The sequence below is a fragment of the Grus americana genome, chromosome Z, assembly GCF_028858705.1.
Source record: "Grus americana isolate bGruAme1 chromosome Z, bGruAme1.mat, whole genome shotgun sequence".
Taxonomy (NCBI): domain Eukaryota; kingdom Metazoa; phylum Chordata; class Aves; order Gruiformes; family Gruidae; genus Grus; species Grus americana.
In genome coordinates this window covers 807,293-834,478 of record NC_072891.1, presented here as the reverse complement: position 1 = coordinate 834,478, position 27,186 = coordinate 807,293, and the positions used below count along the sequence as shown (strand labels likewise).

The 27,186-nt window shown below is 48.2% G+C and overlaps 1 protein-coding gene across 7 annotated transcripts in view; it reads left to right on the top strand.

Annotated features, from left to right (window-relative positions):
- Positions 1 to 27,186, top strand: part of WDR7 (WD repeat domain 7) — a 136,216-nt gene that overhangs the window by 82,962 nt on the left and 26,068 nt on the right. For all 7 annotated transcript variants that reach the window (XM_054810998.1, XM_054811001.1, XM_054811000.1 and 4 more), the window contains 5 exons: positions 8,516 to 8,702; positions 18,146 to 18,263; positions 19,074 to 19,223; positions 19,882 to 19,964; positions 25,198 to 25,297. In XM_054810998.1, the coding sequence (XP_054666973.1) occupies positions 8,516 to 8,702; positions 18,146 to 18,263; positions 19,074 to 19,223; positions 19,882 to 19,964; positions 25,198 to 25,297 (638 nt within the window). The remainder of the gene's footprint in view (positions 1 to 8,515; positions 8,703 to 18,145; positions 18,264 to 19,073; positions 19,224 to 19,881; positions 19,965 to 25,197; positions 25,298 to 27,186) is intronic.

The window sequence follows — 27,186 nt, the reverse complement described above, 5'->3', positions numbered from 1 at the left end:
ACCGAGCACGTGGGGAACTCAGTGCTAGAAGATGTTGGTGGCGTTAAGCGTTTATGGGCTAACAAGGAGCACTGAAAACTCGGGTAAGTGTCGGCTGTGGTGAAGGGTGTAACCCTTACTGCAGTCCAGCCTGCTGACAGGTAGGGACCGGGAGCCGGCGCCGGCGGGGCAGTTCCCCTCTACTTGTCTGCAGCAGGACCTGCTTTAATCGCTCCTACGTCAGTGGCTTATAAGGTTGGACGAGCAGTCTTTCATCTGATCCAAAATGGCATGTCCTGTCTTCACATGTATGGGGCTGCACGTGTGTGACCATACATTTTGAAGTGGTTTATTTTACATATACTGTATCAATGTTACTTTCCATCTTTTCATCATATATGTGCTCTTTCCATATGAGCAACAGAGTTGCATCATTGTGCAACTGATTGTACTAAGCACTTATAGTGCAAACCAAAAAAATCTTGTTTAAATATATACATCCCTTGTTAACTTTGAATTTCTTTAATTTTGTGTTTTATAAGCATTTGCATTCATCTTTATGAAATATCATAGCACAGGAGCACATAATCAACTCAAATGTGTGTGACTTGAGTGTCATGTTGGGGATCATCTCTGAGATGATGGTCCACAGCCAGTTGGAATAAAGTGCTATGGAGAGCAGTAGTAAGAATTATGGAATCGCAGAACAGCCCAGGTTGGCAAGGACCTCAAAAGATCACCTGGCCCAACCTTTTGTGGGAAAGGGAGCTGAGACGAGATGATCTAGCGCCCAGTCCAATCCCGTCGTGAAAACCTCCAGCAATGGGGGCTCTGCCACATCCCTGCGGAGGTTGTTCCAACGAATGATTGTTCTCATCGTAAAAACCCCTCTTTCTTATGTCAATATGAAACCTCTCATAGTGCAACTTGTACCCGTTGCCCTTTGTCTTCTCCATGTGGCTCCCTGTGCAGAGAAAGCCTCCGTCCTCTCTGTAGCCACCCTTGAAGTACTGGAACGCAGTGATGAGGTCGCTGTGACCCACCTCCTTCAGTCAGTCCTTCAGCTAGTCCTTGTGTCCCTCGTGGCGTAAAGACGATCGTGCGTTGTCTAGGAGTACAATTCCAGCTGTCCAACGCAGCTAGTTGCTGCCAGGGCGGCAATCCAGCAGTACCGGCGCTGGGCTGACACCACAGGAAGCTGGTCTGGAGATCTACGTGTTGGAAAACTAATTGCTGCTTGTGTGGTTATCTGTCTCTTGCTGTAGTTACCGGTTTCGCATAAGAGATGTTATTGCCAGAGTCTTTGTTTCAAGCTATGGCTTGGATGGGTTGTAATTGAAAATGTGTAGCAATAGCCAAAAAGAAAAGGAGCCGGTTTTACCCTGCGTCCTGGCCTTGGAGAGCTCTGATTTCATCTTCAGAACTACTCACGTACACGCAAACATAACCCCCTGCTCCAGTAGTGCCCGGTCACTCGGGTTTTATTTTCTCCAGAGACAAATCTGGTTGAATCTGGTGGCCCTGTAGAGAGCCTAATGACAATGACATCAGCTGCGACATAGACCCGGCTATAGGTGTGCTACCGAAATGGAGGGGACAGGCACCTTTGGGGTGACAGAGCCTGGGGAGGAAGGGGCAACTTAAAATAGCTGGACCGCCATGCATTGCTCACGTGGCTTTGCAGTAGCTGAGAATAAAATACACGTTGTTGTTGATATGGATACGCTTATGTATCAGACACCAGTGTGATGGAGAAGGTTGTGATCCCTGACCCCTGCGACTTGTTGCGTTGACTTGACTTGTTGCGTTGACGTTGTGCATCTTCCACTGTATGTAGGTCACGGGTTGTCCAGACTGCTTAAGAAAATTTGTTACGATTACGTGTAACAGGAGAAAACTTCTAAGATTAACATGTAGTTTGGTCATCACTGTGATGGAAAAACCAGCTGCTTCCTATGAAATGATTATCATTTTTATGGAAATAGCTTTATTTAGAAAACATTATATAATTTAGATTAAAATAAATAGCGTGGTTTAATGGAATTATGCAATTAACAGGAATGAAAATACAAAGTTTAATGCACAGTTATGACCCGAGTCATATTGGCTTTCTCCTTCCTGCTAGATTATAAACAAATTTTGGATTAAAATAATGATAGTTTACTCTTTCTATAGCACTGTAATACAATTTCATAGGTAGAGGAAGAATGCATTTAAGCCAGCATAGTTGGGTTCTCTCCATAAATTGAAACAAGTCTGATCTAAAACTCATTTACTGTCTTGGAACAGAATTGATCTTGCTTTCACATTTGATTCCCCCACTGCAGATTTTGAGAGGAAGAAAAATGGCACTGTTAGGTCAGTTTAACTAGGCTGGAGTGAGACAGAAAAGACTGGGAAACCGGCTTATTGTAAACATTTTCTGCTTTCTCCTTTGTCTCCCTTGCTGACGAATTATGCAGAATCTTACAGAATTTTCATACAGCTTAGGGGCAGCGTTCGTCTGGCCCCACTTACAAACGTCCTTTGCTGTGTGTTCGCTTCAGGTAAAAAGCCATACGTGGTACGCGGTTCCACAGAAATGCTGGGAGTGCTCTGCGTCCAGGATCGGGTCCTCTGACCTGTTATACCTCCGTTAAGCTGCCAGTATTTACACAGATAACTGACGTGGAGGAAATGTTCCCCTTAAAATTAAATAAGGTTTCTGATGTTTTTAAGTCCTCAGAGTGGACGAGGACACTTCCCTTCTGATCGGATAAGAGGCAAAACCCCCTGTTTATTTTTTCTTGTATGGTTAAAAAATGAAATCTCAACGGTGCAACAAAGCACCGAGTTATGTATGTGCTGCAGAAACACGTTCACCTAGGAAACATTTAGTTTTCAACACCCCGAGAGGTGGTTACGAATTCCAGGGCAGAGTTTGCCTCCCCTCGCGGGCTGGGGCCAGTGGCATGCGTGGGACGGCAGGGTGGGCGTCGTAGCACCCTGCTGCCGGGTGCTGCCGGGTGCTGCCGGGCCGTGTCTGCTGGGCTCCCAGGACCCGGCGGGCGTCCGCTTATGGACATTCACCTTGTCACTGGAGATGCGAAACAGGGCTTAGAGCAAGTCGTAAACGTCGTTCTCAATGTTCATTTCTGCTAATCCCAACTTTCGCTCTTTGTTTGGCTGACGGGAGCCTCAAGCAGCGGTTAAAGCTCCTAGCGAAGTAGGGCAGGACTCCCTTTCTCTGGGTGTTTTTCAGAACTGTCTTACTTCTCGAGCGTCCGTGAGAGACGGGGCCGTCCCTCAGCCCGCAGGAGAGCAAAGCCAGAAGCGCAGCGGCCGCGGGCGGAGCGGTGAGCCCCTCGAGCGGGACGCGTTCCTCTCCCTTTGCGGTGCCTGGGGGAGCAGGGGGCTCTCGATTGCCTGCACAGCGAACGTCCCAGTGCTCTCGGCCGCCGGCCCCGCAAAATCCTGCTGCATCAGGAACGTTCAGGATGGAGCTTGAGTCGTTGCCCAGGGAATGAAACGGCGCAACGCGACCCGCCGTCCTCGTGGACGGCGATCTGGCCGCTCTCCTGTCCGATCTGCAGCGGGTGACGGCTGCACGGCGATCCAGGCTTGCTTCAGCAAGGTCTCTGCCTCTCCCGCCCGGGCATCCCCTCGGCGGGTACCGCGGGGCACGGCGGGCAGCGATCCGCGTTCTTCCTTGTCAGCCTCTTTGCTCTTCTCCTTCCGGGCGGGAGCAACTCCAATGTAATTCTAAATTGGGGTTTACTTTGAATAAATCGCAGTCGCCTTACTGTCCCAGGCGATGACCGCTGAGCTCCGCGATACACTGTCAGACCGTACTTTTGGAAAAGGAGCACCAACCTGGTTATTCTTGTCAATCCTGAAATTGCCTTTAGAAGCTGCAGGCGTTGCACCTGCTACTGCAACGACTTGAAGAGGTCGCCAGCAAAAAGGAAAGCTCTCCTAGGTCAGCTGAAAAGTGTCAGAATTTTATTAAAGGCCAAAAATACTGCTGAAAATGAGTTCTGTAAAAATTAGGAAATTTGATATTGAGTCTGATTGAAAAAAAAAAATCTTTTCATCATTACATCTTCAGAAAAAATTCTTCAAATAATATGACTAATTTTTTAATGTAGGCTTGAAAATGTCCTGTGGTTTTATACCGGTCTGAAAGGTGAGAGAAGATATGTAATAAAAATTCACCGCACTAGAAGTAGGAAGGGGTTAAGGGATATGGATTTTTGACGCAGCTATCCAAATTTCTATTTCTGTCTTTCTCTTGGCATTTCACACAGGTATTTGTCAAATCAGGGGAAAAATCACCCAGAAAGGGTGGCAATTTGGTTTAATTTCTTGTAGAAAAACACTATGCCCACAGACATGGGGGGAGAGAGCTGATCGAAAAAATTAGAGCCATGATTCTTCACTACTTTTTTTTTTTTTTTTTTTTTTACATAAAATCAGAAAAAGATGCAAAGCAAGTTAAATCATATCCTTGGAGTCCATCATTTTTATTTAGTTGGAACTTGATCTCGCAGCAAATTATGAGAATGGGAATCAGAGTTATCAGTGTCTCGTTCGTGCCTGTGCTATTGATTTTCCTGAGCAAATTATTTAATTTTTTTCAATCTATCGGCGAAATGGGGATAACAATGCTGACTGATGTCTGTGGATAAAGCTCTTGAGATTCAGCAGGGAAAGACATTTTAGAAATGCAAGGGGCTACATGCATTGAAAATACCCGATCGGCTTTAGGATTCACGTCGCATTTTCCGTAATAAAAACGCCATGGGGATCAAAGGCTCAAACCCGCGTTGTAGCGCTGCAGCCCGCAGACGGAGAAGCGGGCGAGGGTTAACCGCGCTGCTGTTTGCCGGGCTCGCCTTCTGGGGCTGGCTGGCTGCCGTCGCAGGGGTGCGTAGGAGCGGTTTCAGAGGAGCGGCACGTTTGCTGTCTGCCTCCTGCACGTCGGTTCGCACAGGCCAAAGCGTTCTCCTCCTCTGCTGCCCGCGACAGCCCGCTCCCGTTCTGCACCCCCATAGCTGTCGTCGCTGCCTTGTCCCGACGAGGCGATGGGTTCTGTCCGGGCACGGCGCCGCTGCCTGCCGCGCTCTGCGTCGCTGCTGGCTTTACTTCTCTGCGCTTGTGGCGTGTGCGTACCGATGCGGCGTCAAACGCCTGCAACAGCCTTCGATGTTAATGCCAATTTATATAGGAACGTGTCACGTTAATGCCAATTTATATAGGAACGTGTCATTTCCTGAGCTACGTTTCTGTTAGGTTACTGCTTGAAGTAATTCTGTCTAGTGAGTCGCGCCCTAATTTTTGATGAAAGGACCTTTTGTCGGTTTGTCTCTTAATGACCTTTTCTAACAAAAGGTATGTCGTATGTAAATCATCAAAACTTCGTTTGTACTAGGGCAGAATTTTTAGTGCCCGCGTGAAGAGCGTGACGTTACTTAGATTTCCAGCAGGCAAGGCAGCACTCCCTGCCTGTAGTAACGTCAGCGTGCGCTGAGGAGACGAGCCGTTCCAAAAGCGGGAGCGGCACGCCGAGCGCGGCCGCGAGCTGCGTGCTGGCTCGGTAGGATCTTCTCTGTCGCGTCGCCACGTAGCCCGCACTTCTTCTAAAACGCCTCTAACGGGTTATTCTGCTGTTCGCTGGCAGCGCGGGCGTGTGGGTTCACTGAAAGACGCCGTGGAAGCGCCAGGCGTGAGCGGGGACCTGCCCCGGGCCCTGCGGACGAGGCTGCGAGTCCCGGGGACCCGCGTTAGCGTGGCTGCTCCCGGTCCTGCTCCACATACCGGACTCAAAGGTTAAGAGCGAAGGATCTCCGCAGCCCCAATCGGCAGAGCTTTTCCAGGGCTAATTACCTCTTTACTGCGCTGACTCTAATGTGACATGTTTATTGCCTTAACTAACAACTCATTAGCTTAGTTGATGTTTTTGTCAATATTAATTCGTTCATTTAAGCCAAGTCAAAGCTTAAACAAAGATGTCCAGGCTGAGAAACGGGCAGCAGAATGACTTCTCTTTAGTTCATCTTTTTCCTCAGCTCGGTTTTCACAAGGCAGGTGTCAGCAGCAGCAACGCCAGGAGGATTCCGATGAAAAACTTAGGCGTATTTCATTGCAGTAATGTTTGAGTAGTCACGGTTTTTAATAAGGTGCGTATATTTGGGACATAAAATTCACACAAATTAGAGTTTCATGGCCTGCTGTGCGCTTCAAGAAGAAAGTTTCTGGGGTTTTGTTAGGCACCTGTAAGGGGTTAGTGTGGATGGTCTAGAACAGCGTGTCTGCCGTTGGCTTTTCCGAGTGCTAGAAGTGACAGGTGGCTTATTTAATAAACCAAACGAGCAACCCATAGCAGACAGGTCTGAAAACTAAAGAAAAACCTGTTAAAATCAATAGCACAGCTTTATCACAACAGCAAGCTAAACGAACATTATTAAGAGGTAACAAATAATTATGTAGCGATAATGATAAATTATCTGGGAGCATTGCTTGTTTTAGCCCTCCTTCGCATTTATATGTATGTAATTATTTTTAGAAAAAAATAGTCTATTAAATGAAATTATTACTCATGTTTCCTCAATATGCAGTTCCTGGATCAGAATTCAGGTATGTTGGAGTGGTTTGGGACAGCGTTGCTCCCACACCCCCCTTACCCTCTGTTTCTCTCTCAAAGAACAGGAGGGCGTTGTGGGGAGGAGGGGAAGCGAGTTAACGAGATGGACGCCGGTGCTGCGCGCTAATCGCAGTAGAGCAGGCGAGGCAGGCGTGTGGCCCTCGGGAAGGGAGGCGATGCTGCGTGGGCACTGGCACGGTGGCACCTCCCGGGGCAGAGCCCAGCCCCGGCCCCTGCGTTTGGGCATCCAGCGCTCTGCTTTGGGGCGTCCCTTTGTCTTGGCCGCTCCTTGCCGGCTTGTGTTTGTTTTCAGGAGGTGGCCTGAGGGAACTGTGCTGATGGCAGAGTCTCTCCCTAACGTGAACGTCTGAACGGCCACGACACTCGTACCAGAAATGACTCAAAACTCAGTTTCTTCACCCGCGAGAGATAAATGCTTGAACTTACGTCTCCACCTGACCTTAACCACCAAACACTGAGTCCTTGAAAGGTGGAGACGTGTCCAGCGTTTCCTGCTGATGGTTATTCTTTAAAAACACAGAGTTACAGGTCAAAAAGCAAGCGTGACTCTCTGGGGTGGGGGGGGGGGTCCGGAGCCACCCCCGGTGCAGCAGAGTACGGGGCGCTTCCTGCCTGTTGATCCACCAGTGCTCGGCGTCGCTGGCATGGGGAAACGGCACGGCTCCTAAAAAACACAGCCCTGCGACAAAACCTGAGAGCGCTGCCTAAATAATAGTAATAACAATAACTAAACCAAAATCTTTAGGATATGCTTCATGTGTAAGGTTTGCCTGAGACGAGACTGGCCATGGGTCTATAAAAAAAAAAGTACATTTCCTGTTTGATAGCTAATTCTCAGTTTTAATTGCCTTTTTTATATATGTCTGATGCTCGTTTACTGAGGCGCGACATTGGAGCGGTGAAAATTATACATCTCCTTGTGCGCTCTCAGGTGATTCTTCCCAACGTAGAGTACTTGGGGGCTCCGCGTCGGAGAGCTTTCTGCTCGGGTCCATAGGGGAGTGTTGTTATTTACAGGCTGACGTGCTGTTGAGTGTTTCCTTAGCGGAAGACCCAGGCACGGCTCTGGAAGTGCTGAGACCTGGGAGCACAAGGGGTCACGAACAATATCCCGTCGTGCATCCTGAGACAGAGTGATAAGGAGCCTTTACAAGTAATTTCATTCCCAAATAAAGCATCACTAATCCCCACGCATCTGACATTGAGGAGGTGTCAGTAGGAAATATATTTTGCAAGGAAGAAAAATCCTCGCTGTGAAGTTGGGTATCTGGTTCCCAAATCGCCCACGTGTGGGAGCTGGTGCTGCCGAGCATCTCGGTGACAGGCCAAGGTTCTTTGTGGGTTATCACCAAGGCTTTCGTCTCAATTGCCATCGAGAATGCTTTAAAATTCCCGCAAGCAGGGACTGGCGGGGTTGCAGCGTTGCTGATGGGGCACAAACTTCTAATCCGTGCCAGCTTGTGCGCACCAGCGCAGCCCCCCGCCCCTGCTGCTGGCGGAGCTGGGCGCCGTGGGGCAGCGTGGCTGGCGTTCGTCCCAGGCAGCCCGCACCAGCATCCCCTGCCCTTCCGAGCGCCGTTAGCGTCGCGTTGGAGGGCTGCCGCGGTCGCCATCCTGGCTCCTGTAGGAAGCGCGTGGCGCAGGGAGGGAGCCTCTGGGCGTCGCGTACCCTGCGGTTAATTAACCGTGCTTTTCTATTCCTCGCTGACTGTAGGAAGAGCCTGCAGTTGTGAGCTGCTGCGCTCTCTTGGTGAGATAAAGCCACAATACGGTGACTTACGAACACGTTTCCGTACTACGCGGTTCTCAACAGCAAGTGTTCGGAAACAGCAAGGTGAACCCATTCCGCGGCTCTCTTTTCACTGTCCCGTTCTCTCCCGCTCCGCACGGCAGGCAAGGCGCTGACGTTTCTGCTGCTGCAGCCGCCCAGCCCCAAGCTGCCCGCGCACAGCACCATCCGCAGAACCGCCATCGACCTCATCGGCCGCGGCTTTACCGTCTGGGAGCCCTACATGGACGTCTCCGCCGTGCTGATGGGCCTTCTGGAGCTCTGCGCCGACGCGGAGAAACAGCTTGCTAAGTAGGTATCTCGTTTATTCGCTTAGAAACCCCCGTGTCGTTTCTGACCCACGGGCGTAGGTTTTGCAGCGGTCGGCTCAAATCCCGACGGCCGTGGTACTTGGCGCGCAGGTGGGACAAGGAATAACTCCTTGTTTCAAGTCCTGCGTTTGAACCGGTACCGCCTAACTCGCCCTGTCAAGCCTGCTGTGGTCTGGCCCGCTTTGCCGTCCCGGGTGGCTCTGGCGGGCGCTCTCGGAAAGGAGAGATCCGGTCACTCGTGCGCGGCGGCACCGCGGCGCTGGCTTCCCTCGGCACCGGGACTCACCCCGTCTAAACTGCAGCGGCCAAAGACTCGGCGGGCATTGCCCGGGGTGACACAGCATTGCTCTTCCGCTCGTGGTGCTAGTAATGGTGAGAAAAGAAGCTAGTTAAACGTTTTTATATCTACAATATGTCTGTCTGTCTGTCTTTTACATTGTATTTTTTTACACTTCCCTAACTGTAAAAATAGTATTTCAGAAGGTATTTTCCACTGGTGTGTCTCAATACATGGATTTTTATTCCATGGTTTGACAAGCCATCCCATCAGGATGTCAATTGTTTTGGGAAGTGTGTTTTGGAAGAGGTGGTTATTTTATCGATAGCATCATCGCTATTAATAGCGTCAAGGTAACTTGTAGATCTAAGGAGTGCTAAGAAATCATAAACTCAATAGACCACAGCCTGTCTCTAGGGTCAGAGAACAACTTATTAAAACGTCCTAAATCAAGATTTATATGGAATGCTATCTTGTACCTCCGTTGTAACCTCCTTAAAATAAAATCTTCTTTCAATTAGGTATTTGTAATTGGAGGGGGGGCAAGTTTCGTAAGGAAGTCTGACACTTTGACATAAAATGCACAGCAAAAATATAATTCTTGGGGTGCATGGAACTCTAAGTGCATATTTGTTCTATTTCTTAAAATTTACTGTAATTGTACAGGTTCTCATTACATATACACAGGTACGTATACGCATCGTTACGCTTGATAGCGCCGTGTACTATCAATCACACCATCAAATAATTATGGCTAAATCAAATAATTGTGGCTAAATGCATAAGTGAAGTCATTAAGATGACTTGTGTAATGAAGGTAGTGTCTTGCCTTTTTTAAATGCATTTTGTGTTAAGGTAATGGGATTCTTGGCTAGTAGCGTTGGGGATTTATTTGATGTGTGCAACTCCACAGGACGTGAGGAGCGTTTTTGTTGAGTATCCACAAATTTTATGATCTGAGGCCTAAATGTAATAAATTGCAACTGGGGCCCCGATTCTCACGTGAACGGTCTTTACTCACACCATTAATCTGATTAACGACAGCAGGACTATTTGCACAGGAAAGGGTTTTGCACTATAGTCCTTATTTTTATTGTTGTTTGTTGAAAAATTGATCATCTCCTCTGAAATTTATGCTAAATCTCTATCGGAACAATTTTTTCTGTATTTAGTTTTTATTAAAAAAAAAAGCGAGCCAATTAAACGTGTGTAAGGAGAGGCTCTGATTTCTGTGTATAAATACAGAAAAAAAGCCACAATAAGAAACAGCCACAGTAGGCTGTTTATATGAAGCGAAACAACGATACTATGCTTTACGTAATTGGCTTTGAAAGCTAGTTCAAGCTTCCTGCTTTTAATGGAAAACCTTGAAAAATGTAAGTGGGTAAACATTAGTGCCACTGAGACAAAATTTTCATTCGGAGGTACGTGGCTTGTGCATAGGAGACGTACAAAACGTGCAGCTCCTGCTCCAGGTGGAGGATTGATTGCCTTGAGCAAATACGAATTTCATAGTTAGTTGGTTGTCAGTACGAATTAATGCTCTAGTGTTAAAGTGCTGCAGACATCCACTTGGAAACCCACTGTTACTAAAAATATTTAAATTGAATAATCATTTTCATCCCGTAAAATATAGAAATCATTGATGTTTATTTTTCTAATAAAGCCTCAGCCCGTTTTTGTTGTTAAGCGGGTTTCTGCTGTTCAGTGCATTCGCAGCTCTGCGTCTGTGCCGACGGCCGCGTTGCCGTGCGGTGGATCCGAGCCCTGCAGCCCTGGGAATCGCGGCGGTGCCCGTTCCTTCGGCAGGGCTCGCCCGTCCCGACGGCGCGCGTAGCGCTCCGAGTCTGGCACCCCAAGCGCTGCCTCAGCAGTCCCGAGGCTTTTTTAACGTATTTCATGCTTAATTTTTCATTGATGTAGTGCTTTCTACGTAATATTTTAATTAGCGGTGGTCCTTAAGTGTTAACTTGGAAACCATTCGGCAATTAACGAACCGTTCGTTAATGGGGAAACAGTTTCATTCCTAAAGGAAGACGTTTGATATTTTTTTTTGCAAGGTTTTTGCTTGGGAGAAGAAAAAAAAATAATCTAGTGTCTGAAATTGCTGAGGTCACCAAAATTGCTTATTTAGGAATTAATTCTACTGTATTTCTCTCTGTGAAACGCAGAGGTTGGTTTTTCGGCAGGTAGCACCGCGCTCGATGGCATCGCTAACGTCGGGCCGTCTGGGCGTACGCCGAAGCGCGCGGGGCGAGCTGTACGCCGGAGGAGGAGGAGGAGGGAACGTCCGCAGTGCTGGCGAGCCGCTCGTGCGGTGCGGCAGCCCTTCGGGGGTGGGCGTCCGTCTGCGTGGGAAACGCCGCGCTCAGCGCGAGGAGGGGTTTGCTTACCTTACCGATGCTCCTGGTTGCAGCGCTGCCGTAGCGATAGTGCTCTAGATGTTAAAAAATATCCTCTATCGATTAGCCAGCTTTCTGCTTTATTCTAGGGCTGCTAAATAACAGGAAACGCCGCTCTTTTGTGTTGCGACACGTGAAACCGTAGAATATCCTTACGATTACAAAACCCTTAATGATAAGCATTATTGCTAAGTGTTTAAGCTATGCGTTTGTATTTTCAGTTTCTGTTTTTGTCAAGAATTTCTTTTGCCCGTAGCGATGCGATTTAACGCCGTGAGGACTTTACGCGCCCGCAGCGTTTAACCTTAGAACGCAGCTTCAGATCTTACAGTTCTGAAAGCCGCTCTCTCGTGACTGAGTTTTACTGTACAAACGCGGTCGCGCGTGTTTGTTTATAAACACGCGCGGCAAGGAGCTGACCGTAACGCCGTGTCTGCGTTTTATCGTCCATCTGTGGAGCGGTTAGGGTTTCCGAGGCAGGTATGGCCAATTCCATATAGCGGCTTGAATTTCCTCAAGATTTAAAGAGCGCGTGCTTGCCCCGTGTCGGGGGCGTTTCTGGAGAAGCGCGTACGAACCGGGTGAGCATTCGTTGTTTGTCTGAACTCCGGTTATTTCTCGTAGCGCGACAAAAGAAGCCAAAAGGTTTTGCGCTCCCAGAGAATCTCCTCGGCCCTGTCAGACCTAGAGAAGCCAAGCAAACGTGGTTCTTCAGAAAGTCATTTTCAGCTTGCGATTCCATCCTTAGCTGTCATAAAGATTAGTATGGCGCTCTATCCGCAGAGCACTGAATAAATGAATGTATCAGCATGTAGCCTTGAGGAGCCCAATGCAATTTTCATCATGATAAATTGCATAATAAGCGAGAAAGTGTTTGCTTATTAATCCATAACAAGATTTAGATTGAAAATGGCCTGTTACATTCCTGACAGATACAGTACCGACTGCAGACGGACGAAGATGGAAAGAAATGGAGCAACAATGTGTGCAGGGGGTTAAGTGTGCATCTTACCCTCCCGGTGCCCTGCTGAGCTGCCCCTTTTTGTGCCTGATTTACCGTGTACACAATAACAGCGCACAGCTGCCTGGCTTCTCTCCCTGACGTTAAGAACGTTTTATGAAAGAGCTTTTATGTCAAGCTTCTGCTTTTAAAAAAAAAAAAAAAAATCACTTCACGTTTATTGACAAAAAAAAAAAATAGCGATGTTTTTCTTTTTTCCCTTCTGAATTAAATAAATATCTGAGCTGTTATCCAAAACTCTGGTATTTATAACTCCTCCGCTCCCCCAGTTCACGCTAGTCCCCAAAGATTGCACTGTGCTAGTCTGCCATGCCGAATGCAGCTGCTCAGTTGTGAGGATTAAGAGCATTTTTCTAGCGTTTATTAGGCTTTGATTTCTTGGCCTGGATGACGATAGGGATTGTTGCTGTCTGTTATTTTTGCTCTTTGAATTACAAGCTACGGTTTGGTACAGATTATGATACAATATACCAAAATTAGCAAATTGCATTCTAATCGATCTGTATGTTTTTATGCGTGTGTGTGTACTACAATAATTAGGCTAAATCTCGTTAGTATTAGTTGTGTTTGGTGGAAGACTGGACTATACTTTTACATTCTTACAGAGCCGTAGGATGTAATAGGGACATCCCTGGTTATCGAGTACGGTGGAACGTTTTTAGACCATAGCCCAAACAATTGCTGAAACTGAGGGTTTTCAAGCAGAAATGCGGGCTGGGTACTCGGTCCTACAGGTGATGTGGCAAGTTAGGGCGGGCTGCCACGACAGAAATGATTTAAACCTGGAAGTCGCAGGGGTGGTGTCCGTTCTGGTTCAGACCGTCGATTCCGGGCGGCTGGAGCTCAGCCTGGAGGACCCACAGCTGTGTGACATGAAGGGCAGTGGCCCGTCGGCACCTGCAGCCTCTCCTGGAGGACGAGGAGGAGGAGGAGGACCACCACCACCACCCTCGCTGGCTTTATGTCGCGGGGGGGAGTTTGGTTCCTCCCGTTCGTTCAGCCAAGGCTGCCTGCATCAACGCGAGGGGGCTTGAGGCGCGTTGCTGTAGAGGTTTCCGTTAACTAGGGTGGGCTGTACCCACCTTCCCTCTTCTCCCTCCCGCTGACCTCAGAGCATCCAGGCAAAGCCTCCAGCCAGAGGAGAGGAAGGGGGCTGAGCGCCCGTCATGCAGAACAGCTGCCCCCCGAAAGGCGAGCTGGCCCCATCCCTGCGCCCTTCGGCGGGTCCCTCCGGCATCTCCGTGCCGCCGGTGGGGACGGTGCTTGGCAGCCGTCTTTGAGTCCGTTAGCAAAGAGAGATAATCGAGACCGTTCCCTTTTAGGTGAGACTTCACGTTCTTAGTCCCAGGAAGTTTTCATCTGGCCTTGCTTTATGGAATCAAGAAATGTAGAGTTCCGATTGCTACGTTCCTCTTCATCACCATCAAAACTTTTCCCTCTACCTTTTTCCTAGGTACGACCTACAGCTCTGCCCAGGTACCTCGTTCTTTTCCACGTCTTTTAAGAATCAGCTTTTTAAATGAATCTTATTTTTTGTAGATAGGGAAGTACATAAGCATTAATCTGAAGTAGTGCTAACTTGTGCTAAAGATAGAAACAAGTTATCTATGAAAATAATGTGTTTCACTGAAAACAATATTCAAATAGTATACTGGTTCCCGAAACACTCAAGATGTTTGGAATACCGGCGTGGGGGAAGTTGCTGAGGATTGGGAAGGGGGAGAGCGTCGTTCCCTGATGATGCAGGATGCTGGCTCCTTCTAGAAAGGGGCTGAAAGGCACGACTCAAGAGCACAAATAACTACAGTAATAAATCCAAGGTTTTACTGTCGTTTGCAGGTAGAACATCGTCTCTGGTGTTGCAGGCATGCATTACAGACCAGCTGCATCCATTTTGTCTGTGTACAGAGCCGATTCCTCCCACGTCTGCTTACGGTGCAGTGGGAAGCCAGGGGCAGGAGGAGGACGAGAGGGACGGCACGCGCTGCCGGCTCCGGCTGGACGTCCAGGAGTCCTAAAACTCCTCGAGACAAGAATAGAAGTCTGGGTGTGAAAGGCAGCGCTTCCCGCTGGACGTTGGCTTTGCATCTGCTTTGGTTTTGGTGGGGGTTCGGTGCGGTGTGCCCGTCCCGTCTCGGGGGGTTTCCGCTGAAAGGGGCCGGCGGAGCAGCTGGCCCGGCCCCGGGGGGGTTAATTTCTGCCCGCATACTGCCACAGGAACGGACAGAAAGCCTGTTGCTTTTCAGGAAAATGCACGCTTTACCAAGCGCCCTGTAAGGAAAAGTGCTGCTGGCAGAAACGCGAAGCCTTTTGAGAGAAAAAAGTACCGAGGCGCAGGGGGGGTGATTGCTCTCGGGAGATAATGAGTCCCCGGAAAGCCCCGCTGATCCGCCTTCTTCCTGGCCCGTCGCTTTTCCCTGTAACGTCCCGACAGGATTTTTAAAGTTACGTTCAAAGATGGTTTTACAAGTGAAAGACCAATGGGGACATCTTTATTGTTGCAGAGACGTTACTGGGTTTCAAATTCAGTCATTTTAATGCATACAGTGATGGTGAGGAGTGGGAAAGAAAATGGCGATAAACTCTGGTTTGTATTTCTGCGAATTCGGGTCTGTAAAATGGTGATCCGCACCTCATCTTGTTGTTGCTCTGGCGAAATAGTTCATTTGGCAGAGAATGCGTTAACCACCCTGAAGTTCTTTGTTGCAAAGTATTTACTTTGTAGGCTTGAAAAACATAAAAATCAGATGTTGCACAGAGAATTGTATTTAAGGACACTTTAAAAAAAAAAAAAGAGAGCAAATGTGTCGTCCTCTATAGACAGCTCTCTCTTTTAATTAAAGAAATAAGTAACTGTTCAGTTACCACATGCTACCTAAATCCTCTGCGAGAGCGTAAGCAGGCCTGGCAATAAGCCGGTCGGGTTTGTAAGCTTCTGTGACTCTTTCCCAAACCATGTCAGTGGAAGAGCGCTGGGAGGAGGAGGAGGAGGAACCCCCCACAGAGCGCCCGAGAGGGGGTTTCAGTGCGCCTCAGGAAGGGCCACGTCGTGCTTATTTTCTCCTACGTTTTCCTATGTGGCCTCTCGTTGAGGCGTTGGGGAGAAAACCCACCTTTTGTGCTCACCGTCCTGGCTCTGACAACGTCGTTTTCCTCCCGCTCTCACGGCAAAGCCTAGCGTAAGAAACATCGGGATACCTTCTGCTGGAGACAAGGAATTGTTCTGGGTTGGCGGCTCTCCAACGTTGATGTCACGAGGGGAATGGACAGATTAGCCCAAATATTTTTGGAGTTTGAACAAGCGAACGGATGCTTTTTCTTGCCCTTTTGAGTCCCGTGGGTTTGAACTCCGTGGGCTTCGTGGCAACGCACGATGGAAATGCTGTCGCCGTGTGTCTGGGGGGTTCCGCGTGCCTGGAGTGCAAGACGTGCATAGCGATTTCCACGTCTTCGGGCTGTTTCAGTTTCTCCTTTCCCTCCTTTCTTTTGAGAGCAGGTTGTGTCCGACTCTCTGTTTCCAGAGCAGAATGAATTTTGTTGACCCCGATAAACCCGCTTTTACAAATTTGGAAGCGTACGAGATGCTAAAGGGATGGAAGTGTGGCGTGGTTATACTCTTCTCCATGACTCTGCTTTTATTTTCGGCGGCTTGCCTGCCGTGGAGGTTGCTGGCAGCTCTCTGAGCCTCCTCTAAGGTGTAAGGAAGGGCTAACTCGGGGGCTCGCAGGAGGAAGAGGAGAGATCTTTCGGCCCTTTGCCTCCCGGGTTTGCTGAGCGAAGTGGTCGCGGCTGGACCTCTGGCCAGCAGCGCCTGACCTAGCGTGGGCAGGCTGGGGGTTTGGAGCGGCGTGCTCCCGTCCGGCCGTTCGAAGAGCGTCGAAGGAATGCCGTGGGAGGGCTGGAAGCGGCAGCCCTGCCTTAAAGGAGTAATCCCCAGGCGCAGGCTGCGGCGTGGGAGACGCCCGGTTCCGTTGCGGGTGGCGCAGAGCCGCTGGCAGCTCTCCGGTGCTCGGGCGGTAAGGGGCCATACCGGACCCAGAAATGCACCGGTTCTTCTGAAACTGCAGATTCCAGATAAGATTCTTTCACCGGACTAGTACTCATGTTATTGAGTGTATTTTTATCTCACGTACATCTGTCAAAGCATTAAACCGTCTGAAATCACGTTGAAAGTAGAGAAAGCTGCAGATATTACCTTTTTTCATGCAGTAAAACTATCCCGTATTGTTAACGTGCACTTGGATGACATAGCCACTTTGAGGAAAACCTTCACTTTTATGAACGCTTAGCATTCGCAGAGGCTTGCAATATAACCAGCTAAGGTGTGGGAAACGCTTTAAAACAGGATGTCTCTGTGTTGGCCGGTTAGTGCTGTTTTGGTTTGTCTTTTCTTTATTTAAAAAGGGGGAAAAAAAAACCCCCAAACTTCTAGAGCTACTGCTTGGCGGGAGTGGTCAGTGTGGTGACAGCAGCAGGATTGCTCCGACTATTTGTTATAGGAAAAATTTAAAATATTTTAGAGCCGGCAAACTGGTTTGTGGTCTGTCTTTCCTTGCTGCAGTAGTCATGTCAGAGAAAGTTTCCTTTGTGGGATGGGTCGGACGTTTCAGGTTAATCCCAACACCCCTGGTTCCCAGGTGTTCCTCCCCTTCTGTAAAAGCCCAATTCCGTATGGAAGCAAGCTCATCCCTGTGTTCCCCGTAGCCCTTTCCCCAGATTTTCTTCCCCGCGCCGCTGCGGTTTTCCCTGGTGAAAGGCCCCCCCAGGGAGACCTGGGTGCTGCGGCGCCTGGACGCCGGCGCTGAAGTGGGTGGGAGCGCGGGAAGGGTTGGTGGAGTTCCCGGGTAACCTACAGCCAGCCTGGCGAAACTGGGCTCTGCCCCGACGTGCGCAACGCTGCAATTTTAAGAAAGGAAGCTTTCAGCCAAAAATTAACCCGTGTGTCGTCTTTGTCAGGTACATATTCTCTCAACTACCAAATATCAGATTATTTTTGCTTCGTGTAGTACTTCTTATTACCTTATTGTTTCTCCCATTTATCTTGTCGTAGCAAATCAAAGCATTGCATATGGGGAATTTAGATGGCAGTTAATCCCTTACCGTTATTCAAAGAATTGCAGTGAAAACCTCGGTGTTAGAAATTCTAAAGAGCATTTGAATAATTTCAGTAATTAGAACGCAGAGGGTATGGGGCTGGCTGTCATCTCATCAGGCTGCTGCAACTGAGTCACGCAGTAAAGACAATTAAACCAAATAATAGATTTGGTGGGTTTAGTTCTTCAAGAAGCTTCTTGGTTTACTTTCCTATAACCAGCGCTTAGCTGAATTAAGAATTACTCTGAACAAGGCGTTTTTCAGCCTGGGTTTAAAACGTTGTAACAGAATAAACCGTAAATTCTTGGGAAGACATTCTTCGTTTGCCCTGTCCTCGGCTGGGTGATATGTATTCAGCACATACAGATAATTTGTTAACAAGGCCTTTTTAACACTTTGGACAGATGCACATACTGTTTTCAATCTTCATGGTTAATTATTCGATTTTGTATTTGATGATAGAACACCCTGACTCCTAATCACTGCTCATTGTTGGAAGTCCATTATACTCGAACTGTTGGAGTGCTCCCGTTGACCTTGAACTGACATTATAAGCTGTTTCTAATCTTTTCACTCTATATTTCTAATGCTCCTTTTCTTTCTCCCCTCTTTGTCTGGTGCCCGTTTAGCATCACAATGGGGCTGCCCCTGAGCCCGGCCGCCGACTCTGCCCGCTCGGCGAGGCACGCGCTCTCCCTCATCGCCACCGCCAGACCACCTGCCTTCATCACCACCATCGCCAAGGAGGTGAGCCGGGCCGGGGCCGGGCTGCTGGCTCGGCCGCAGCAGCTTTTCCTCCGAGATTTGAGGCTCCAGGCTTACGGCACAGGAATAGAGAATCGAATGCCCCGCCTTGCTCCCCAGGAAGGGAAACAGCAAGTGTGGTATTTGTATGCCTGCGAAACGGGCTTTCCAAAGCACCCGAGCCTTAGGACAGGAGTGGTGCTTAACTGAGTCCGATGAGCTGTGTCTGCCTGAACTCCTCGTGTTAATCCCGGCGTTCTAAACTTCCACTAGCAACGTGTAAAATCCTGCTCTCTCTCGGCAGTGCAGTCCCGACCCCGTTAAGCACGGATTAAAACGGAGTGGTGACTTACCCGCGGGGTTTGGAGGGTGGGGAGGTCAGTGCAGGCTGGGCAGGGTCTGTCAGAGGCGTCCGAGCCAGCCCAGGTAGAGCCGCCAGCTTTGGCTGGGCTAACGCAATAGGATGGGCGGCGCTCCGCGGCTGGCCGGCGAAGCAAGCGGCCATCTGATGCCTGAAGAAGGGTGTGTGAGTACGTGGAAATCACGGAATCAAGATGCGGGCGTTTGCTTATCTTGACGTTTAGTTCTATGAGATCAAGAATTGCTTAAACAAGGGTCTAACTGCTTTAACAACTACATCAAAGATAACCATCAGTGGCTCTACTGAGTCACGGGGGAGGGAGAAAGGATCCCTAGGTCTCGAAGTAAAGCAAAGCGTTCTGCGCAGCACAGACTCGCTTAACGTAACACACGCGTGTAACCGCTGGAGAATATTTAGAGTCCGAGTTCCCACGTGTAACCCTGCTCTTTCAGGTGCACAGACACACCGCCCTCGCAGCCAACACCCAGTCTCAGCAGAATATTCACACCACCACTCTTGCTCGGGCTAAAGGAGAGATCTTGAGGGTCATCGAGATACTTATTGAGAAGATGCCTACCGACGTCGTGGATCTTCTTGTGGAGGTAAGGCTGTTCGGTCATGTCTGCTGGTGGGTTTGATGCCACAGTGAATAATGTGTTGGCCTGCAGTCGAATCGTAGAATTGCTTTCTGCGTGGACCATGAACCTTTTTTGTGTGTGAAGAAGATTTGGTTTATACCACCTAGCTCATTTTCTGCATTTTAAAAGCTTAAATTGCATTTAAATTGCATTTAAATTGCATTGTTGGGGAAAAAACCCAAGCGAGAGAATTTTCTGGAGGTACGGTGTGCTCGTAGCACTGATACTTGCACGCGCTGGGGGATCACACGGACGTTCTTATCTGTTGCATTTGTGGGTGCTGATGAGTATTGTTGCAGAATGGTACGGATGTTGTAACAGGTTGGTAACTTTGATACTGATACCCAGAAGCCTTTTTCAAGCCAGAGCTCCAGTAGCTTATGTTTACCAGTAGTTTGTTGATTTATAACTGTTTATGGGTGCTCTGAATGTCAGAACCCTTGCTGTTGTAAACTCTTATCCTATGCAAGACAGTTCTTGTTTGGTTTATCCCAATTGTATTTTAAGGTTAGATATCAAAGATGCAGTCAGGCACAGAAATTCTCTATTGTTGCCTGTTAGAACTTTTGTTCTGAAACGTAAAAGACCGTATGTCAAATGATTTTAACTTTTTGTTTCCAAGGTTATGGACATCATCATGTATTGCCTCGAAGGATCTTTAGTTAAGAAAAAGGGTCTTCAGGAATGCTTTCCAGCCATCTGCAGGTGAGCTCTTCCTCCAAAAATACTGTGAAGAAAATCGTTGGGTCACCAGCAGGATGTATTTCTTAAGAATGAAAGAGTCTTTTACATGGCGCTTGCCCCTGGAAACAGCAAATGTGAAGAGTGTTTTTAGCTCAGCCGTAAGCTGAGTAGGGCATAGTTATCGGAGGAGCTCGTTCCTGGTCCTCCTGGGCTGTTCAGACGGGAGCATGGCAGTCCATCCCGTAGGAAAGGTCAGGGAAACGGAGAAGGTAAGAAATAGAAAGTACCAAATGCCTTCCTGGAATAGAGCCTTGCTTTCCTTGCCCTGTGACTGTCTGCCAGGCATCCTCCAAGGGAGCGGGTTAGGCTCCAAAATTGTTGTAGCTCCTTCCTCCTCATGGTAGGAAGCTGCCCTCTGCCCCAGCTTTAGAAACCTTTTTGGGATGCTCATGCTGGACGCAGGAGATTCAATTGAAATTAAACTCACAAAGCAAGGAGAGCAGCGCTGGGTGCTTAGAGCTGCCCCGCACGCTGCAGCGTGGGGAAATGTCTCAGGCAGCGTTTAAAATTCTCCACCTGTGGTGACAGGCAGCTCGGTAAAATGACAAGTATGAATTCCCACAAAATCCTAGGGAAAGAAGCGCGGCGGCTGTCGTGCTCGCGTTGTCGGTGGCTCGGAGGGCACCGAGAGGCACGAGCAGCAGTTTGGTCGCCGGCTCCCACTGACCTTCAGCGGGAGCTCAGCACCAGCAGTCGTCTTTGTCTTGGGGTAGTTCTACTTCACCCTTAAAATGGTGCTTTCAAATAGTAAAATGTGATTTATAAAACGGGAACACTTACAGGATCTTTAGACTATGATAAATATCCCAGTTATACTATTAAACTGGTATAACCAATAAATTATAATAATCATCTGCCGACCATTACATTTTAATTTAAGAAGCTATTAAAATATTGAAGAGTTTCAAGAAAAGAACAATTATCCTGTTGACAGGTAGGATACTGATAGAGGTAATCTTCCTTCTTCCTGATACTTTAAAAGGCTTACCTTAAAATGTAAATGCAAGAGTAAGTGGGAATTAGTGCAAAAATCTCTCCGCTCCTGTTGTATTTTTATAGTGATACGTTATCTTAAAATGTTGTTAAATTACTAGTAATATTTCCTACTCTACATAGTTATAGCCAGCGTAAAAATGATACAGCACCCCACCGATGTGATCATTCAGCCCAATGGAAATTTTCATCAGATTTTAGCAAATGGTTGAATCTCTGGAGGGATTCCAAGTGGAAGCACTTTGATACAATCCTATTGTTAATTCTCCCAACATCCCAGCGCTCTTCCTGCTGTACTGCATTGTGTGCATGCCTGCGGTGGCAAAATCGTTCGGGTGTCTCAGCGCTCGGCGCGTGAGCTCTTCGTCCTGGGAGGGCGTTGCAGAAGTTCCTTACTCGTGGCTCTAAGGGGAAATGCGTGGTGCCTCTGCGGTCTCTCGGAAGCCCCGTTTCTGTTCCAGCAGAACGTTGAACCCCGGGCTGGGAGCAGCCGTGTGCTGCGTTAACGGACCTGCTTATCCTTCCTCTCGGGTTTTCAGCTGCTCTTACTGTTGTACAAATGTAGCGGTCGTGCTGCTAATTGCTGTGAGCGTGACTCAATCCTGATGGGCGGTGACGAGGTAAATCCATCGGTGTGGGTATTTTGGACAGCATACCTTACGGCAGATGATGATGGTGTCTGTTTGGTTTTCCCGTAAGTGTGACTCTTTATAGAGGATCGTGATACCTTTTGGCATGCTCAGTTCAAACCCACTTCTTCTCAAAATAAAATAAGTGTTGGGGTGCAATGCAACAAACAGGAAATATTTCTGAATTTCTTTAAAATTGTGAGGGATAATAATGAAGGCTGCAAAATTCCGTTTGACCTGAGCATGTTCCCGACTCGGCAGTTGCATTACAGCTGAGCGCTCCCTGATGGACTCTGCTTGGTCAGCTCACGGCCGCCGAGTTAAAGCGGTTTGGGTAACAGCGTAGTCTCACGCGGGAGGATAGATTAAGTTTAAACTAGGAAGGGTTTTATGTGGCTGTGTTCAGGTTTGACGAGTTGGTGGGCCGTCACTGAAGCACAGCGTTGCTGCTGCTGGCTTCTCCGGTATCAGCCTCAATGCAGCCCCGTTCCCAACTGGCAAGGGTGCTGGCAAGTGTTGGGTGGAAGGAGAAAGTTCGTTTTCCTAACGGGTCCTTGACCCAGCTTGCTGACGCTGAGTTCCCACCCTGCAGCGTGGCGTCCGGGGGGCTAGCCTGAGCACGATGCCAGCTTTCACGCGGCTTTTGCAGCGTGTCGCCCCCGCGTTGTCCGGACGCTCACCTGGATTGCGCAGGACCTGTGTGTACGCCTGGAAGAGCGTGGTGAGGGTGAGGAGATCACAGGGGGAGGCTGGGCCGTCTTCCGTTCCAGTTTCCCTTTGGAAAAGGTAGGCGGAAGGCTGTGCGCGGGTGGCGGCTCTGCCTTTAACGGGGAGGATTATCGGAACCAGCAACGGCAGCGCAGTGCTGTCGGTTCCGGCAGAGCTCCTCCGAAGGCTGGAAGAAGGAGCGGGCTGCTGGCCGACCGCGGCTGCTCCACAGAGCAGTAACGGGGCGGCGCTCGGAGCAGGGTCTGCATTGAGATGCCAGCTATGGATGTGGATGCACCAGCCTGCAAAAACGGATTCGTAGCGTAGGCTGCATGTACGCTGGCACGTCGTTCTCTATTGAACCGAACCACGCGGAGGTTTAGAAAGGGGTGCAAAGGATTAAAATATTTAAATCTATGTCTGGCTTTAGCAATGCTAAGTGAGAGATAAAGAATGAGGCTAAAGAGCTGACGACTGAATGTCAGTTTAAGGAGTAAATTTTTTTTAGATTATTTTGAGTTTAATTTTCTATTTCCTTGAAGCATTTTTCCCCAAAGCCTCTGTTGTTATGTAGTCTGATGGATTTTTCTTTTCAAAGAAAAATACTGACTCAGCGCTCTGTCTAAATGGGCATTTAAATGCAGTAAGGAGAGAAATGCTGTTTGCTTACATATAATAGTATGTGATGTTCTCTTTCTAAATCTATTGGAGGAGACAAGTGGACTGTGCCCATTCAGTAGTGCAATAGGATTAATGGGGATATAAACCATTTTATATAGAAACTTTCTGTTGTAGTCCATTTTACTTGCAATGATCAAGGAGTGTATGGTTTTTTTATAAATTTCTATATAAATCCTGAGTTTTCTGGTTATATAAAACAGCCTTAAAAATAGCCCCCTCCCCGTTCACCTGGGGCACCACTGTAATTGTGCAGGTGCGTGCAGTTTGCCGTGAAACGGTGACAAATGTGAAGGCTCTGTCATTGCAGTCCGTGCCTTATTCACCATGTGCGGCGGGCTTTACGCCCTGCCGTCCCTGTTTGCCCGCAGCATTATCCCTTTTCTTTTTTCTCAGGACCGGCTCCTGCCTCTCCTGCTCCCTAGCTGTTTACCAACAGCTTTTAATTTTTCCTAAGCGCTCCTTTTCGTCATCTTAATAATAAATGAGAAACTATTATTATTATTATTACTCAATAATAAATAAGTTGTGTGGCCGCCGCTGACCAAAGGAATATGAAAAGCAGATCGATGAGGCAGATGCTGGCGGCAGAAGCGAGTCGCAGAGGTGCTGCGTGGCCTGGAAATATTTCCGTGTCTCAGGAAAAGGGAGCGTAAGGAGCTGCCGTACGCTTTGGGAAGGGAGGGCTCTGCGCCGCCCGCAGCACGTGGCTGTGCGGGACGGCACGTCTGATGGCTGGTGGGCTGTCCTGAAGGTCTTTGCCGTATTGCTTGGCCGTGCCAGGTAGAGTAAGAGTTAGAAAGGGAAATAATTGTCGTAGCCAAAGTCGGTTTTGTCCTTGCCTTGCCCTCTGGAGTGGGGATTGCCAGCGGAGCTGTCGGGTCTGTCGCGGTCGGCACCTTCCTTTTGGTCGTGCTTGAAGCCGTCTGTGTCCCGCTGCTGCAGCACCTCCCGTGCCGGGGGCGAGCCTGGCCCGAGGCAGCCGGCTGTGGGTGCTGGGGGCCGCGGCACGGCACGGCGGGGGGCAGCGCCTCGGAGGGCGCTGGTACGTGGGAGGTTCCCGGAGAGTCCCAGAGCGAAGCTGGAAGCGGCGAGCGGGCAGGGATGGTGGGCACGGCAGATGTCCTCGGAGACGGGTGGGTGGACAGGGATGCAAAAGTGCATCTGAGCTACCTAGTCTTGCCCTTTCTCCTGCACAACAACTAGCGCGTCTCTTTTTTTTATTTCTAACACTTTCATGTTTCATGCTGGTTTTCTTCCTGACTGCCGTCCTGCACTGCAGAAACAAGTGTCTCGTACCTGTACGAGAGCAGTTGCTATGGCACTCTAGGAATCCTGAAGAACCCAGAGATACATCATTGTAAGATTTGTTCTTTGAAGCCACAAATGTGGTCAACAACATATTTTTATAGACTGATTCTAGAAATCTCTGGTGGCTGGTGTTACAGTAAAGCCTAACTGTAAAATTAAAATGTAATTGGACGTGCAGTTGGCAGTTTTCACAGCTCTGCTCTTCCTTTTAGAAGAAAGGCACAATGTTGTTCCCAAAGATTTGAATTTGAAATAAGGATTTTGACTCTCTCGTGTTTCAAGAATTTTGCAATTGTTTGAATTCAAGTTGATGCCTGAATGCTAAGGACTATTGCTTGCTTCTTGGTGCTTTTCACCTGAAGGATGTTATTGGATTAGAGAATGTTTGATTTTTTTTCCTCCTGCCCCAATGCCAAACAACAATTTATGAGTTTGCATATTTTCCCCTATGCTTTCTCTCAATCTTTCTCGTTTGATTTTTAAGGAAAAGTGCTTTGAAATCGTTCAGGGTGTTGAGATTGTCTTGTTTAACCATTTGACGCCCAGCATTATTGTGGTGTTCCACTGTAAACAGATATGCATGGGGGTATTCAGGGACCCGGTGATTATCGCATAGATTATTCCCAAACTCAATGGAAGTGTTCAACACTGTGTAATAGAAATAAATAAATCTGCTCTGATTCCGCGGTAACGTATCAAACATCAGTTGGCTTTGTTTGCTGAATGCCAAGTATGAAAACTGGCAGCTGATGGATTTTTAAATCAAATCTCTGTTCTAGCACTAATGTTAATTACCCCATGGCATTGCAAATTAATTTTAACATCATGCAGGCAGGTCAGATCTCACCTGTTACTTGTTATAATGTTCAATTCAGGTTCTACATGGTCAGCTATTACGAGCGGAGTCACAGAATAGCAGTGGGAGCTCGCCATGGTTCAGTGGCCCTCTACGACATCCGGACTGGGAAATGTCAGGTAAATAAATCATTGTGACTTCCTCCCCATAAAGTGTGGAAGTTATTGAAAGGAAAGAGCAGCCAGCTCTGCATCAGTTGACGTGCTGAGCTGCTGGAACATTATGGATAATGCTGAGGGGATCAATAGTTTAATGAAGGACTCAAAGTATATAGAGCCCTACTGTCTTCATTCACTGGAACTGAATGGGTGCCACAGATGGGTTAATAATGCAAGCCTAAAATCAGGTGCTACCCCTGCTCTCAAACAAACAGAAAGCTGATTTTTAAAAGTTAAGGTTTACAGCAGTATACTTACCTACTATAGAAGTCACAGAGAAAATCCACTGAGGGTTGTTTGGTTTTTTTCTAAAACTCCTCTCTACAAAACGCCGTGATACTTATGTTTGAGGTATTTACGCTTTTCTGATGTTCGATAAGATACATATTTTCTCACCAGTTACCAGTGACCTAGAAGAGGATATACTTAAGGATAAGGTTGAAATGAGTGCTTGGAATTAAAAATGTTGAAATGACAAAGTATTTGCCTTATCTTTTCCGAAAAGTTCATTAGTCACGTTCTTTATTATTCCTTGTACGATGTGATCAGCTAATACTTCTCATTGAATTTCAATAGTCTTTATGTAAAGCCTGGATAAAATATCTGTATTTTGAATCTGCCTTATTCTTTTGTGTGTGTCTGTAAATATATTTTTGTTGTTGTTTCTGAAAGCTGTTATCTTTAGTCCTTACAAAATGTGCATCATAGAGAAGGTAGCACAGATTTCTTCCTGCTAGATCTGCGGTGTCACTCAGCACTTTCCTGGCAGAACCACGTGCTCAGGTGTACGCGGCTGGTTCAGTGTCTGTTCTGAAATTCTGGGGTTTGTTTTCCAAATCTAGTTGCTGACAACATTGTATGTTCCGGTATTTTTTGTTTCGCAGACCTATGGAAGCTAAGATGGCCAGGTTCATTTTATAAATAGCTATATAATGCAAGCAAATAGCAAACGTGGGCTGCTCTATCTTGTTTTCGCTTAAGTCACTTGGATCATGATTTATTAATTCAGCTACAAAATGGGTCCACAAGAACTGCTGCCTATCGCTGTATCCGATGTCACTGAGCATTTTTGCTGTTCTGCAGCCCTGGCCGAGACGACCACCGTGCTGCAGAGCTGTGCGTATCCCTCTTTCCAAACACATTCCCTTGATTGTCTAGGCGAGGAGCCTGCGCGTGATGTGGCGTGGCGTGGCTTTTTCCCCATCTACTCGGCAGCCGGCGTGACGGAGCAGCTCAGCATCTCCGCTGGCCGCCGGGACACGCAGACCACGGTCCCCGTCAGTGTGCATCGTCGCCCTGAAAACAGAGCATGCAAAGTCCAGACGTCTTGGCATCTCAAACTAATAACTGATTCCTGATGCCGTTGGAGAGGTGGAGAGCAGAGCTGTGCACTTCCTTGCATCTGTTTTCAGAGCACAAGGAGAGTGGCGAGGAAAGCCGTCCTTCCGTTTGGCAGCAGCGTTTACCCCGTGCTGTCATCCTTGCACTTTTATCCTTCTCTGATTCCTGCTGCTGAGCTGGCTCCGAGGTGAGCGGAGGAGTTCGTTAGTACCCGGGGTAACTGTGGCACGTCTGGCTTCGCCACGTGAGCTCCGGGTGGGTCCGTACCACACCTTACACGATGTGGTGGTCCGCAGCAGTTCTGCAGAAGCCCAGAGGTGCTGGTAGGCAGGACAGCAAAGCGTGCTTACAGCTGCGTGTATGCCTAGGGCTAAATCTTCCACCAGAATCATCCCTCTGGCGTGACGCACCCGTGGTTCGGCAGGCATGCTAAAATACCTTCGTTTTCTCCTCTTGCCTCTTCCCTGCAGTCCCTTTCGAACGGATGCTGTGCAGTGCCCACCAGCTGT